General features: G+C 36.0%; 7 protein-coding genes across 9 annotated transcripts; 3 read left to right on the forward strand and 4 right to left on the reverse strand.

Annotated features, from left to right (window-relative positions):
- The first annotated feature begins 1,463 nt into the window (after positions 1 to 1,463).
- LOC111831246 (shikimate kinase 1, chloroplastic) lies at positions 1,464 to 4,128 on the forward strand. 3 transcript variants are annotated; one of them, XM_023785243.1, is made up of 11 exons: positions 1,464 to 1,559; positions 2,063 to 2,314; positions 2,398 to 2,450; positions 2,535 to 2,589; positions 2,678 to 2,750; positions 2,898 to 2,985; positions 3,091 to 3,173; positions 3,261 to 3,390; positions 3,481 to 3,559; positions 3,672 to 3,736; positions 3,815 to 4,128. In XM_023785243.1, the coding sequence occupies exons 2-11, from the start codon at positions 2,101 to 2,103 to the stop codon at positions 3,881 to 3,883; spliced, it is 909 nt and encodes a 302-aa protein (XP_023641011.1). In that variant the 5' UTR covers positions 1,464 to 1,559; positions 2,063 to 2,100; the 3' UTR covers positions 3,884 to 4,128. The 3 variants fall into 3 exon arrangements, with proteins under 3 accessions (XP_023641011.1, XP_023641013.1, XP_023641012.1); XM_023785245.1 differs by having other exon boundaries at positions 3,681 to 3,736; XM_023785244.1 differs by lacking the exon at positions 1,464 to 1,559 and adding an exon at positions 1,841 to 1,928.
- A 66-nt stretch (positions 4,129 to 4,194) lies between these two features.
- On the reverse strand, positions 4,195 to 5,715 carry LOC17887677 (F-box/kelch-repeat protein SKIP6). The gene has a single exon (XM_006295461.2). It carries the CDS (start codon positions 5,678 to 5,680, stop codon positions 4,562 to 4,564), a length of 1,119 nt encoding a protein of 372 aa, XP_006295523.1. The 5' UTR covers positions 5,681 to 5,715; the 3' UTR covers positions 4,195 to 4,561.
- A 148-nt stretch (positions 5,716 to 5,863) lies between these two features.
- LOC17889351 lies at positions 5,864 to 8,165 on the forward strand. The gene is made up of 10 exons (XM_006296406.2): positions 5,864 to 6,144; positions 6,246 to 6,341; positions 6,449 to 6,523; positions 6,639 to 6,707; positions 6,997 to 7,073; positions 7,173 to 7,261; positions 7,335 to 7,464; positions 7,554 to 7,644; positions 7,732 to 7,797; positions 7,886 to 8,165. Exons 1-10 carry the CDS (start codon positions 5,974 to 5,976, stop codon positions 8,003 to 8,005), a joined length of 984 nt encoding a protein of 327 aa, XP_006296468.1. The 5' UTR covers positions 5,864 to 5,973; the 3' UTR covers positions 8,006 to 8,165.
- LOC17888389 (stress enhanced protein 2, chloroplastic) lies at positions 8,106 to 9,029 on the reverse strand. Its single transcript, XM_023785246.1, has 2 exons — positions 8,625 to 9,029; positions 8,106 to 8,533 (listed from the first exon to the last, which is right to left on the reverse strand). Exons 1-2 carry the CDS (start codon positions 8,970 to 8,972, stop codon positions 8,264 to 8,266), a joined length of 618 nt encoding a protein of 205 aa, XP_023641014.1. The 5' UTR covers positions 8,973 to 9,029; the 3' UTR covers positions 8,106 to 8,263.
- Positions 9,030 to 10,023: 994 nt separating this feature from the next.
- LOC111830923 (AUGMIN subunit 1) lies at positions 10,024 to 10,979 on the reverse strand. Its single transcript, XM_023783772.1, is given in 4 exon segments — positions 10,024 to 10,097; positions 10,100 to 10,379; positions 10,381 to 10,761; positions 10,878 to 10,979. Coding segments are annotated over 4 exon segments (837 nt in total).
- LOC17888364 (protein MIZU-KUSSEI 1) lies at positions 10,824 to 11,813 on the reverse strand. The gene has a single exon (XM_006296005.2). It carries the CDS (start codon positions 11,763 to 11,765, stop codon positions 10,995 to 10,997), a length of 771 nt encoding a protein of 256 aa, XP_006296067.1. The 5' UTR covers positions 11,766 to 11,813; the 3' UTR covers positions 10,824 to 10,994.
- Positions 11,814 to 13,935: 2,122 nt separating this feature from the next.
- LOC17890453 (elicitor peptide 6) lies at positions 13,936 to 14,965 on the forward strand. Its single transcript, XM_006295223.2, has 2 exons — positions 13,936 to 14,291; positions 14,609 to 14,965. Exons 1-2 carry the CDS (start codon positions 14,064 to 14,066, stop codon positions 14,702 to 14,704), a joined length of 324 nt encoding a protein of 107 aa, XP_006295285.1. The 5' UTR covers positions 13,936 to 14,063; the 3' UTR covers positions 14,705 to 14,965.
- Positions 14,966 to 15,188: the final 223 nt, after the last annotated feature.

The raw sequence follows: 15,188 nt of genomic DNA on the forward strand, positions 1-15,188 counted from the left end.
ATTTTTCATCCTTGTAGTATATATAATAGATAGAAAATGGAATATCAAATTGTTTTTAGATAGGAAATCAATTATAAAATTCAAAGTTAACACAAATTATAATGTTCTTTGTATTATTACATGTTGAATCACAAACTAAATATAAGGATCATTATTCTTAAAAGAATGTCTTACAAATTGGTTTGATAATTATATAACAAAAAGTTTATTTTGTTAAAAAATTACATACTTTTGAAAATAAAATAAATATAGATGAATATGTGAGAAAGAAACAAACATCCAAAGTAAAATAATGAAGATGGTTTCTTTAGCTTGATTTTCTTATAACCATAAAATATTATTAGACATATGTATTACATTTAAAAATATAAAAAAACAATGAAGACATAAAGAAATACATAAAAACAAAAAATAAATAAAATTGAAAACAAAAGGTTAAACTAAATAATTAATCAAACTCTTACAATGATATTTTAAATGAGTTTTCACCCCATGCAAGAACTTTAAAAAAAAAACAAAGAGAATAATGAAGATATGAGATATGGCAGAGAAGGATGTGAGAATGGCTATTTATATGATAAGAAGTGATGTAAGTTACATTTTTGAAATAATTAAATTAGAGGAGTTATAATTCTAATTTATAGTGTGTTTAATTGGAATTCAATAAAGAAAACCAATATTCTTTGGAAATTTATATAATTTTCAGTTTCATTTTAGTAGTAAAATGTGAATTTAAAGTATGAATTAATTTATATGATTAAATGTGTTTTTTTGGTTAAAAATAAATATTATATATTTTTAAAAATAAATACAAAATGGAACAATAAAGAGAGTGAAACCTTACTTTTATATATATGATTTAAAATAATTTTCCACCAATAAGGCTTATAAAATTTTTTGTATGATATATGATTAAGTCCTTTCATTTTCTTTGCCATTTGATTATAACTTATAGTGTAATTAAATTTTGTATTGAAGGATTGTCATAAATAATTATTTATTTATTTATTTTGTTGAAAGATATATGATTAAGTCCTTTCATTTGATTATAACTTATAGTGTAATTAAATTAAATGATTGTCATAAACATTTATTTATTTATTTATTTTTTAAAAATTAAAGGCTTAAATATTTTTCCACCAATAAGGAGAGAGTGGAACCTTACTTTTATATATATGATAATTAACTCCTTTCATTTTCTTTGTCATTTGTTTATAACTTATGGTGTAATTAAATTTTGTATTGAATGATTGTCATTAACATTTACTTATATATATATGTTTTTTAAATGAATGGCTTAAATGTTTTTCCACCAATAAGGAGAGAGTGAAACCTTACTTTTATATATATGATGTCTTTGGGCTTAATAATGATGATTAAGAATTGTGTTTTTATTTAATGGACCGGTTTAAAACAAAACTAACTAATGAGACGCTTAAAGGCCATCACTGTTTCAGCTTCACCAACCCCCTTTTGTTTTGTCCACTCTCTCTATTAATTTACCAGACCAACCCAAAAATAAATTAGTCGCCTCATCCGCCGGCGGGAGAAAGATTCAGGTGAAAAAAACTCATTTTCTGAATCTGTGTTCATACTTCTTGTTTCTATTGGTGGTGGTAATCTTGTTATCCTTTAATGGAGTTTCTTAGCGCTAATTTAGTTCTGTCTTTTTTATATGTGTTTTTTTCTTTGTTTTTGTCAGGAAAGTGTCAATTTTTTAAAATTCCTTACCCCAAATTTTGATTTGGATAATCATTATCATTCTTTTTTTCTGAAAAGTTCGAATCTTTCAGTTATACTCTCATTGAATAATCATTCTCTTTCTGTTTCTTTCATTGATTTTGCCAATTTCTAAATTCCTCATTTGATGGAGGATCCTGTCAAATTTCTGAACTTTGAATAAAGTTATCGACTTTCGATTTTTTTCGGTGAGGGTTTGATGTGGTTGATGTGTTGACAACAAATTGGACGTCTCACAGCTCTTAATTATGGCCAAAGTCTTGTCTTTTAGGTTTTTGTCTGTTGCAAAAGAAAGCTGAATCTAGTTAGAATTGATTTGCAGGGGTTTTTGAATAGTTTGTGTATTGAAGATTGTCTGAAATGGAAGCAGTTATTGCTCAAAGGTTTCAGTACCCATCATGGGTTGATTTGAGAGAGTTTAGGGGGAAGCCGCCTCGTGGTTCATTGCGGTATTCTCAGCGAGTTAAGGAAGAGAAAAGGTTCAGAGGTCTTGCTTTGGCTCATTTGGAACCTGGAAGAAGAAACAGATCAGTTTCTTCAGAGGGGGTTTCATGTTCTGCTAATAACTCTTCAGGTTGTTGTGAAAGCATTTTACAAATTCTGCAACTTCTAGTGTTTGTTGAAGGAAGTCTGATTTTGGTTTTGGGGTTTTTGTAGCATTGTTGGAGACTGGAAGTGTTTATCCATTTGATGAAGATCTAATTCTCAAGGCAAGTAATGATACTCTAGTGAAATGTGTTAGATTTATTTGTCTTCTATAAAATCTTACTGGACACTGTACATGAGCTTTGCAGAGAAAAGCAGAAGAGGTTAAACCGTATTTGAATGGACGATCGATGTACCTTGTTGGTTAGTTTCATAGTCTGCTCTTCGGTTCCAATTGCATATGGTTACTTTTCGATACCTGTTTGTAATTTGATGATTCCATGATAAATAGGGATGATGGGTTCCGGGAAAACAACCGTGGGAAAGTTAATGTCCAAAGTGCTTGGTTATTCCTTCTTAGACTGGTATGCATATGCTACTGAAGAAAAGCTTTATATTGTTTTAAAATCCTCGATGATAGTCTCCTGGAAAATTTGTTGATTTGGAATCACTTATGAAGGAGGTTGATAATCTACATGTGTAACCTTTTACAAGTTTTCTGGATGTGTCAGCGACACTTTGATTGAGCAGGCGATGGATGGAACTTCTGTAGCAAAGATATTTGAGCATCATGGAGAGAGTTTCTTTAGAGGAAAGGAGGTTTGTTGTGTTATCCTTATTCCAAGCTCTTCATTTTTGCCCACTCTTTGTTTGGTGCGATTCATTCATTATACATGATCCGAGCTAAATTTTCTTTCTTTGTAGACGGATGCACTAAAGAAGGTCTCATCGATGCATCAAGTTGTTGTTTCCACTGGTGGAGGTGCAGTGATAAGACCCATTAACTGGTGTGTTTTCTTCATCCCTTCCGAAATAAAAAATTACGAAACTCAGTTCTTTGTTAAATTAATTTGGTACACTTATGATATAATCAGGAAGTATATGCATAAAGGAATCAGCATTTGGCTAGATGTACCTCTAGAAGCCTTAGCCCATAGAATCGCTGCTGTTGGAACTAATTCACGACCATTGTTACACGATGAGTCAGGAGATGCTTACACAGTGGTACTGATCTGAATCATAAGCCTTTACTGGTTAACAAAACAATTCATCTTTTTTCTGGGGTGTTTGTTATCATGAATGAATTACATGTAGGCTTTCAAACGTCTTTCGACTATCTGGGATGACCGTGGTGAAGCATACACAAACGCAAATGCCAGAGTCTCCTTAGAAAGTATGACTTCTTCATCCATCTGCCATAACCTTCAACATATATATACTTAGAGACTCTATCATGCAATTTCTGCTAGTAATTTGGCTTTCCTTCCTTGTACTCTAATCATCAGATATTGCAGCCAAGCGTGGCTATAAAGATGTCTCAGATCTCACCCCAACTGAAATCGCCATCGAGGTAAGTCAGGTCCTTCACTGTTGCTTTATCATTAATCTGTTCAAATCAAACTAAACAAAGCAAATCACTCATCATTAGGCCTTTGAGCAAGTTCTGAGCTATCTAGAGAATGAAGAAACTATGGAGATCCCTGACGGCGACCTCTAATTTCCCAGCCTCCATTTCTCTGTCTCTGCATTTATACATTCGTTCAACAGAATGGAACAATCATCACCAGGCCATTGAGAAAGTTCAGAGACAGAGAAGACCTTTAGTTACTGGTTCTGGGTCATTGGAGCTTACACAAGTCAATTTTGAGTGGAACAAAGCTTTATTTAAAGAAGATGCAACACATGTATATATAACTTAATGATATACTCCTTTTTTTTGTTTCAGTATCATTTTTCTTCTCTTTTCCTTGAACAAAAATAAAAGGGCCGTATTCATTTTGTTAAGATGAGCCAGGAACAAGTAAAGTGTACGGACACAGTTTTTACTGGTATTATTGAAATCTGAAAGTAGCTTTCTCATGGAATACAACAAAAGAAATGAGGCAACAACATGCAGAAGAGGGCTGTTTTAACCCTCAAAAGTTCAGAAGTAAATTTATAAACTCCATTACATCGGTGAGTTGTTTCATATTAGCTCAGGGACTCAGGCCAAGGAATATTCTTTGTTGATCCACCATTTTCCGGCGAGGCCGTGTAAATCACTATGCTTATCACAATAATAGCTACTCACACACAAACATAACAGAACTAACCATACTGAATCAAAAGCAGGCCTGTGCGGTAGAGCATGGTAGATGATGTTGGTTCAGAGACGTCAAACCTGTATGCATCATCATCAAACTGTAGCTGCCAAGCAATTCACAATAGCAGATTCATTAGGAACCGTAAGGACAGTACCAGACCAATCGATCTTCCCCCAAATCTCGTCTTCTCCGCGCCTTTCAACATCAATCTCTGCACACCAAATCTCCATTCTCCTAGAACTGCCACTACCCGCTTTACCTTCCCACAACACCACAAGCTTTCCACCACGATTCGCCATTGTAGCCCCACAAAGAAAATTTGGAAGTGATTCCACACCTTGCAGCCCTCTCCAGACCCTCTCTTTTGGATCATACCCTCTAATCTTCCCCAAGTAATCATAGCAATACAATATGTTGTCAATCACACAAGCTCTTCCTCTCCATCCCAAATCAAGCCTCTTCTCTGGCACACCCCATTTCTTTTCCTTGGGCTCGTAAACAACACCGTTCCTATCAGCCATTGCGTAAACCTTCCCTTCCATTACAGCACTTGCGTGCATCCATTTCTCACGCACCTCCATACCTGGACTAGCTACTGGCTCCCAAGTTTGAGTCTTTATATCAAACATCTCTGCCCAATTAATCGATCGAGCCCAATTATCAACAACACATCCTCCAATCACATAAATCTTCCCATCAATTATACCAGCTGCTGCAAATTCACGACCTACTCTCATATTTGAGACTCGTCGCCAAGTATGGAATCTGCAATCAAGAACCCACACGCTCGAAGAAGGCACGTCTCTTATAGATCCACCGATTACGTAAATCTCCGAATCCACAACGACGTAAGCGGATCCAACAAGAGACGGTGAAGGACAAGACGGGATTGGAACAAGCATACTCGAATTCGTTGAGCTTGATAAGGTTCGATGGATTAGAGTGAACCAACACGCACCAGACTCAGGAGGTAAACGGATTGCAACATAGAGTAGGTTTTCAGTAGCTCCGACGAGAGATCTCGTCGCGTAGAGCAAAGGCGATGTGGGGAGAGATCGGAAAGTCTTGGAGACGAGTGAGAGAAATGGATGGTGACATCTAGTGATGCGCGCAAGACAATTCAGAGCAACGTCGTCTGGTAACAACGGAATCAATTGCGCCGGCGCTTGTGTTTCCGGTGGTACGTCGCCGGAGGTCGTTGTAGCCGCCATGGATCCGATTTCATCAGTTTGATTTTCTTAGAGTGATAAAACTAGTGTTGTATTAGTCGGTTCGGTTTGAATTGAGAAAATAAACCGGAACTAGTAAACCGATAAATTTGGCCGTTATCTATAAGTGCTGACGTGGCGGAAAGCATGAACCGGTGGTTTGAAAGACGCCACGCGCTTCCTCGTCTTCCCTTCGTCCGCCGTTTCCAATTGGGAGAAGCAGAAGAAGAAGACGATGTAACAATTAGCATTATCTGATTCTGGGTTTGCTAAAAATCGAATTTTTCTGAAGAATTATGATTTCATTAGCTGTTTCTTCGTTGGGGAATAATACTCCGATTGCTTCGTTTCACCGGCATTTTAGTTTCCGGCAACGAAACCCTCTGATTCAAGCAGCGGTTTCGCCTTCTTCTCCTACTGCTTCATCTGGGTTTGATTTTAGTACTCTTGAATCCGCCATTAATAAGGTCCATTTCTGTATTTACCACAAGGCACAAGCTTTACTTTTGATTCGATATGAAATCTGTTTAAAGTGTGATTTTGAAATTGGGTTCATGTCTGGCTGCAGAAAGATAGTAATGGTGTTAAGGAAGCTCTTGATAAATTGAGTGAAGAAGGTTGGGCTAAGAAATGGAGCTCTCAGCCTTACCTTTCGCGCCGTACGGTGTATATCGATCTCTCTATCTAAGCTTACTCTTAGTCTTTTACTATTTGTTAAACGTTTAGACTTAGTAAGTAGGAGTGTAGAAGTGATGTGTTTTGCTGTATCAGACATCACTGCGGGAGCTGACAAATCTTGGAATCAAGAATGCGGAGACTCTGGCCATCCCTAGTGTCAGGAACGATGTAAGGCTCTATCTTGGTATTAGAATGTTTACTCTTTGGAAAGAAATGAACTCAGAGGGTTCTTGAGGTTACAGTGCATCTTAATTATTATTTTGCTTGAGTTTGAGTAATGCAGGCGGCTTTTCTTTTCACAGTAGTCGGATCAACCGGGTTCATAGCTGTGCTTGCAGGCCAACTTCCTGGGGTAAACTTTCAAAAACTCAATTTTATACAAGCCATGAATAACCTTTGGCCTGGATATGTTAGCCATGGAATCATCTGGACAGAATATGTTTTGCATTCTTACGTCGCCTCTTGTCTCATTTCTAGTCCCCTGTCCTTTCTTTTGGACAATTGTGTAGGCTTTACCAAGTTTAAATCTAATGGACCATGTATATACCATATCAAAAACCATGAAAATTTCTCAGTTTCTGTCGATTGTGTTAGGTTCTATATGTGTCTTAGACAGATGTGTAACTGTTGAATCTGGACAGGACTGGGGATTCTTTGTGCCTTACTTAGTTGGCAGCATTTCGTTGGTAGTTTTAGCCGTGGGAAGCGTTTCACCAGGGTAAGAAAAAAACTTAAACACTGCATATAATGTTCTGTTTTCGTTAACATATTGTACTCTGGCTACAGATTTGATATATTTTTGCTGTTTTGTTTGTAGACTTCTCCAAGCTGCGATTTCCGGGTTTTCTACTTTCTTTCCTGATTACCAAGAACGAATTGCTGCACATGAAGCAGCCCACTTCTTAGGTACCCTTGAAAAGTTTAAATCTTTTGGTTCTAAAGATGAAATGTTCTCATGTTTAAAACCTGCAACTTCCAGTGGCTTACTTAATCGGACTTCCGATCCTCGGGTATTCATTAGACATTGGTAAAGAACACGTCAATCTCATCGACGAGAGACTAGCTAAACTAATATACAGTGGCCAGCTTGACTCAAAGGAGCTTGACAGGTAGAATTAACAGCCTTAGTTAACGTCGTAAAAGAGAAAGAAGAATCATATATCAATCTCAACGCTTTGAATCTTCGTCGGGTTCTCAGGTTGGCTGCTGTTGCAATGGCTGGACTTGCGGCTGAGGGTCTGAAATATGACAAAGTGATCGGCCAATCTGCAGATCTCTTCTCTCTTCAGGTCCTCTAGTCATTTTTTTCTTTCTCATCACTCACATGTCCACTTGATAGTTTTATTTACTATAACTTCTTTTCTTGTCTCTTTCAGAGATTTATAAACAGGAGCCAACCCAAAATCACCAACGCGCAGCAGCAAAATCTAACAAGATGGGCTGTAAGTTTCTCTCCAACAAAAACCATCTTCACCTTTCATACATGTTTCTTTCTAAACCATTTTATGAATCTTTTGTTATGTTATGCAGGTTCTTTACTCTGCATCTCTTCTAAAGAACAACAAGACCATCCATGAAGCTCTAATGGCTGCAATGTCCAAAAATGCAACTGTTCTTGAATGCATTCAAGCCATTGAGACAGCTTCCTAGACTACTCACAGCTATGTGGTTTCTCTAAACACAATGAACAATCTCTTTTGTCTCTTTTGATCTATCCAATTCCATGAACACAAATTGAATCAGAGAAAAATATTCCATAACTTGTATAATATATATATAGACACAAAAGTTACAAAGACTTTCAATATCATCTTCAAGAACTTCAAGAACTATAGTACTACTACTACTACTGTATTATAGACGATAGAGAGATTATACATTTGGAGTGGTATCTATAATTCATCAAATTCAAAGATCATCAGACCAATCACTAGGCTTAGTGTCGTAGAACAACCCATCGACGATCTGATCAACCAAGGAGTCAATGAACGAGTTGCAGCTGACAGTAAAGATCCGTCCAACTCTGTTCCGAGAAATCGTTAACCACGCGAAAATCGCAGCGCATCCCATGGCTCCAAGACCAGCTCCAATAGCTTCACTTAATCCTTCCACATCAAGCTTCTTGAACAATGAGTTCCCCGTAACGATTTCCTCCGTCACAGTCACCGCAAACACAATCTGAAAACAGAGTAAACTCACGAGTAAAACAGAGTGAAATCGATATAAAGTTATGAACTTTTTTAGAGTTTCAAAGGTTTATATACAATACCATGGCGAGTCTTCCAGAGATGGTTTCAAAGTCCTGACTTTTCTTGGAACTCTCTATGTAATCAGTAAGCGTCTCAAAAAACGGAGACGATAACTCAACATCAGAACCACCTCCTCCTCCTCCACCATCTCCGCCGTCTCTTTTAGCGACGATCATATCAGATCCATAAGATCTCAAAGTGCAGAGCCTTGGTTGAAGAACGATCTTACCGTTCTCGGCCAAATCGCCTCCTCTAGGTCGTTGCTGGATCTGGATCTGCTTAAATGGTTCCGATGATTCGCATCTCGTAACCACAGATCTCGGAAGATACGGTAACTGGTATCGAATCGCGCGAGTAGCCATAGCCATTTCTGTTTCTGATGATTGATAGTTCCGAGGAATCTTTCTTGTGAGAATTTGAGGGGGAAAAAGAGAAAAAAAGAGGAATCTTTACATGGTGGCTAAAGTGAACACGTCGTGTCGTTTTTTGTGAGGTGTCAAGATATTGTTCGACGTGGCTCCGTTTTGGTTCAGTCACTTGCTTTTCAGCTGAAAGTGAAACCAAACTTTTGGTTCTGGCCTTGGCAACGTTTGAATTGAACTACATGTCGTTTAGCTTTTATCCACTCGAAGCTGAATGAACCAGATTCATTTTGACCCAAGCTAATATGACTCTTCTTTGTATCATATGTTTAGGTTTAGGATAAAAGATCAAATAATCATAGGAAAAAAAACTGAAACAGTAGTACCTTTCAATTTGTACTATAGCACAAGTTGGAATGATGATTGCCCAAAATGAAGAGTTCGTTGTGACTTAGCCTCAAGCTTGAGTGAGTCATTAGTGCAAAGAGGACATCACCGGACCTTATGATATATGTATAGCACCTTTCAAGATTCTACAAGAAACCCATCAAAGTTGTTACCATTTATGTTACTATTCTAGCCGGAGGTATTTGAGTCTTACACAAATGTTTAACTTATTGAACTAGCGATACATAGGTTTGTGAAATATGTATAAATAATTAGAACACATGCATGATGGTGTTATAGAGTTACAAGTTATTACAAGAATCAAAGTGAGAAAAAAAAATATCACAAACCTATGTTTTTGTGAAGCAGCCTGACACTACTGATGCATTAATGGGTAGTGCCATTGCTTCCAACATTTTTGATCAATGACAGTAATGGCCGACTCCAAAATTTTCCCCTTGGAGTTGAGATCCAACAGGACAAGTTATTTTGGCTGTGGCCTGTGGGATGAAAATTGAGAGAGTTAATGACTTGAACTAAATTCAATTTTAGCTTAGTTTTTTTTATATAATATATATTCTAACAAACAAAACAGACATAATTTTCATATAAAAAAATAAGCACCAGAATAAAATTTGAACATTGGTATAACTTTTGGGTTTTATATTGATCACTCATTGCTTGTCTCAAGAGCTGATTGTAACACTTCTTCTAGAAGCTTTTCCGCGGCTTCAAACTGTCTTTCTTGTCTTTGATTGCTAATGCAGCCAAAGCTTTATCTGGAGGCAAGTCCTGGTAGCTTCTTAGAGCATCAAGAACTGGTCCTGTCATCTTCTCCAATTCCTTTCTGTGCCCTGCCATTTCTACCAGCTCATTATGACTCATCTTAGGATTGTAGTTGAGTAACATTTCGCTTGCATCATGTTGACGTTTCGACCATTTCATCTCAGATTCCTCATACTTCTCTATGTACTCTTTCTCCTTGATTGCCATTACTTCCATATTTGTTTTCCAATTCTCCATTAGTGTTTAGTGATTCACAAGGGACTACTACATCATCTTCTAGCTTAGCAAGGAGTTTCTTTAAATTTGTCAGCTTCTGTATCGCTTTCCTCGTATAATCAAGAAGAACATTGGACTCTATCTTTGCCTTAGCCTTCTTCTCCTCCACTTCAGTCTTCCTCAACGAAATGTCTCCCATTGCAACTAGGAAACTGCTTAGTTCAGTGTCCCTTATGTTCAACAAATTTGCAACATTTGCAACTACTTGAGCTGAAGAGACCATATTTGACGGTAAGCTCACTTAAGACATTCCTGCACTCCCCAATATCTCTCTAACCCTAGCCCCTTGAGCACGGTATTCTAAAGATCCTTTTATATTCTCTTCTTTTGTAAAAAATCTGCTCGACTTATAAAAGAAAAAAAAATATATATCAAACATGAATTTGAATGTATTAACCTGAAACACTTTTCTTATAAATCATCCTAAAGAATAATATAGCCTCCAAATCCATCCTCATATACCTCACCACCAAAACGACCCATGCATGCAATATACACAAATATCATCATGATCATATAATCACATATATCAATCCACAAACCGGGATCGATCAAGAAACGCATTATTACATCAAGAAATCATACTCTTACGAAGAAAATACTAAGTTCGGGTCCATTATTCCCTTCGGGACTCAACATATAAAACGTCTCTGAATCTTTAGACCCAACGACTCGTTCGAAGTAAGCCCTCATGTAAGCCATCTCCGAGTCAGGTCCTTCAGCCTCAGAGTTCCCTGGCAAAACCCCTGCACCCATCGAGACCGGTCTTAACAACTCCATAACGTTGAGATCTTCCTCCGTCGCGTCACGTTTCACACCGTACCCCGTTTTCTTACCGTTACAAAACATTGTCCATAACGGCTCGTCCATGATCTTGATCTTCTCCTTGTCAGCTCTTTTCTCCGTCTCTAAAGCGATCCTAACCATCCCTCCGCTAAGTTCTTTTTGTAGCACCATTGTTTGCATAGCTAGCTCCACGACGAGAGATGGTAAACATCTAGGGCTTTCTTGAATAGAGAGGCTTACACGTCCTTTACGGTATCCAAATAATGTCCCGGTAACTTTTGAACCGTTGGACCCGCTTCTGTGCGGGTCGGGTAAGCTACCGCCCGGGAGTACCGGTATTTTGCAAGCCGCCGGTGTGATGATGGGGAATGAACGGAAAACGGAACGGAAGACTCGAAAGACTTTCTTGCTTTTTCTCTTGTTTTGGTGAGATGGTTCGAGTAACGTGTTGTGCTGACGTGGCGCCGGAGATGGAGATGGGGACGGTGAAGGTGACGGCGAAGGGATTGAAAATGAGTCGGCGGAGGAGGAAGCACCGCTTAACCTTGGCCTTTGCTCCCCCATTAGAGACGAGAACGTCGACGAGGGTACGACGACGTTTTCTAATGAGAAACTTTTCTTTCTATTTTAAAGAGATTAATTAATTCATGTGTTGTGTTTTTAATTTTGTTGGCCTTTTTTTTTTTTACCTTCCACACACCTTTGAGTTTTTAGAATTTCTAATTTTGATTTTGGTTAGAAATTGGAATGGTTTTAGAGAAAAGTCTAAATTTTTGTGTTCACATTGGTTATAGTTTATATATAGTTGTTGTCTTAATTTCCAAGTGTGATCAGCCAGCTCTATGCTCTATTTTTAAGAGTAGGAGACAAAGCTGTCAATTTCAAAAACATGTACAAAACAAATCAAAACGAATTCCCCGAAAATAGAGAAATATAGGTAACATTTGTAATGGTCAGGTCAATGTACGCTGTAGTCTCTATATATGATTATCCAAGTCCAACTTGGTGTATAGTGGATCTTGTAAGATAATTGTAACCATAATTTAACCCCAAACATGGTTATTTGAATTACGAAAATAAACACCAAATACAATTGAGATGGTTAGTTTAAAAGTTTTGTCTTGCTAAACTAAAAAAAAAACATAGTATTATCATGTTGGGAGACTATAATATGATCCATATATAACTTTAAGTTAAATTAAACTTACTAAAGTATTGATATGGAGTAAGATGAAATTTTATGGAGCAAGTTTAATTTGAGCAAAAAATTGAAGAAAACACGAACAGAAAGAATCTGTTTGAGCCGGTCTTGACGTAACTCATCACAGTGAATACATGTTTGAAAAATCTTGATAGTGTTGGTGTTGAAGAAGGGGAGAACTACGAGGTTCGGTAGATAGACCTTGCCACCTTGGTGCTTGATGTTTCCAAAACTCATTAGATATTTTTCCTTGTCAATAACATTAAAGAAGAGAATTGTACATTAAAGTGTGTTTGGTTTCTTGCATAGACAAGAAACTATCCAATTTGTCATGATCCAATTTACTACCATCACTAGAATAAAAATAATATTTTTATGTTTGCGTGTGTACCTGAACAAGTTTCAAGATTAGATAAAATTTATTAATCAGGCGACAAAACTAATACTTCCTCCGTTTTTAAACAACTGCACATAGATTAAAAAGTCATTAATTTTTTTAACAAAAAAATAAAAACATCATTTAATATCTATGTAAACACAATTCAGTCAATAAAAAATAGTTTATATAATATAAATTGTAAAAATAAATACAATTCTAATTTTTGCATAGTTGCGAGAAAATCATTTATTTTCAAAGGCCAAAAGATCATCTATCCTAGAATGGAGAGAGTATATACAAATAAAACATAAAAGCTAGAAACTAACAATAATCACAACAATCACCAAATAGTTAAATTATAAAAAATCTCAATTACGTTTGCATTCATTTTAGAATGTGGTAGAGTCTCAATTTTCTTAACATTGCATCATCCTTTGCTAAAAAACTATATGAGCTACTAGTAGATTATCAATGTATTTGGTACGGGGGACTGTAAAAGACAAGTGTATGGAGACAAGAGCGATACATTTAAATTTTTTAACCCTATTAATTAAGGGTAGAATAATAGTTGTAAGTTGTAACGAACGTTAATTTTCTAACTTCAAATAACTATAGAATATATAAAAGAAGACGTCGTTGAATAAGTGAATATCTAATTTAGTACGATATAAGTATATATAATTAACAAAAGAAGACAAACTAAATGGCTGATGGGAATAATAAATATTCTCACATTTTTTTTTTTTTTTTTTTTGGTTTTAATGTTAAGAAATATTCTCACATTTGTTTGGTTCTTCTTCATAAAAGTGGTGGACTCTCTCTATTGCAAATGGAACACTGGTCCAAAGAGAAAGACATAAATAAAAATCCATAAGCAAAATTATGAACAGCAAGAAACAAAAACTGTATGCATGCGTTCGCCAGAACATCTTTTTCACATCAACCCAACTATGAATTTATAAAATTGACTAAATTATTTAGTAATATCCTTAGAGTGCACCGACTAATTCAGCCAAATATAGCTCTTATACGAATTAATACCATTTAAAGCTATTTTTTATATATATTTCCAAAGAGTTTAGTTTTACATCATGATATATGAATAAAAAATTTAGAAAATTCTGACTTATGTTTTTATTATTTACAAGGGTATTAAATGAAAGGTAGGGTGTGTGTGTAAGAACACAGAGAAGCAGGTGAGGTCAAAGTAGACACATCACTTAATGCATTGAGCAGAAGAAGAAGAAGAAGAAGAGAGAACCCAAAAAAGATAATAAAAAAAATGGAAGCTAATGGTGAAGAAGAGAGCAAGAGTAGAAGAGAAGATGAAGAAAAAGAAGATTACTACTCTCTTCTCAACTCTCCATGTTCTACTTGTCACAACGTTGTTCAAGCCATATTGAAGTGTCTTGGTCTTGATGAGTCATCATCAATACCACCATCCTCATCTTCATCTTCATCTTCATCACCATCATTAGTACAAGAAGAAGATGTAGGAACTGATGAACTCGTAAGCTCTCTATGTTCACAATCTTGTTCAGTTCATCTTGTAGTATAAAATAAAGAAACTTAATTAAACGAGATTAGCGAGCCGATCCGGAGGTGAAACAAAGATGCATCAGCTTGAGAATTACTTAGTTTAGGAATTAAACAAAGAAGTTTATTTAGGAAGCTAGCTAGGAATATATACATGAGCTAGTTAAACCCTAATTGTATATATTTGATGTTTTTTTCTTTCTTTTTTTTTGGGTCAACCACACACTTAAATTGTAAAAGTGGTTAGTTTAAATTGGATTTGATGCTATTTATGTTTGATTATATATATAGGTTGAAGAAACAGGATTTATGGCGAGGATCACACGAGTGTTAAGAAGGAGACCAAGACCACCTTACAGCTCAGGGAGACCTGGTCAAAACAATTGATATTTCTGATTATATCACTCTCTTATATACTCGTTCGTGTCTTCTTCTTGTTTAAAAACTTACTTATCATCTTGAAATTTTTGTTTTGTTTTCTTTTTGTGAGTGGTTTTATTTTGTTTTTGTTTTTTTTTTCTTACATGCTTTATTTATTTGAAATAAGACAAAACTGGTAAGACTCTTTTGTAACATAGGTTTCATGTTTTTTTATCTTCTTAAATACGTGACTTACTGATTAGAGATTCATCGTATATATCGATATTCTTGTGCTGTTCTTATCTCATTTGTCGTTTCACGTATAACTCTGCATTTTATTACATTCACAATGAAAGAGATAAATAGCACACAGTCGTCTCAAACACAATTATCCGATCCCAATGAGAAACACCCCTACAAATCTCAATTTAGTTAAAATTATCACAAATTTAAGATTAACTATGTCCTCTTTTATAATATTTTTGGTTAAAACACAAGAGACTGAAATGAT

This window comes from Capsella rubella, unplaced genomic scaffold (assembly GCF_000375325.1).
Source record: "Capsella rubella cultivar Monte Gargano unplaced genomic scaffold, Caprub1_0 scaffold_4, whole genome shotgun sequence".
NCBI lineage: Eukaryota > Viridiplantae > Streptophyta > Magnoliopsida > Brassicales > Brassicaceae > Capsella > Capsella rubella.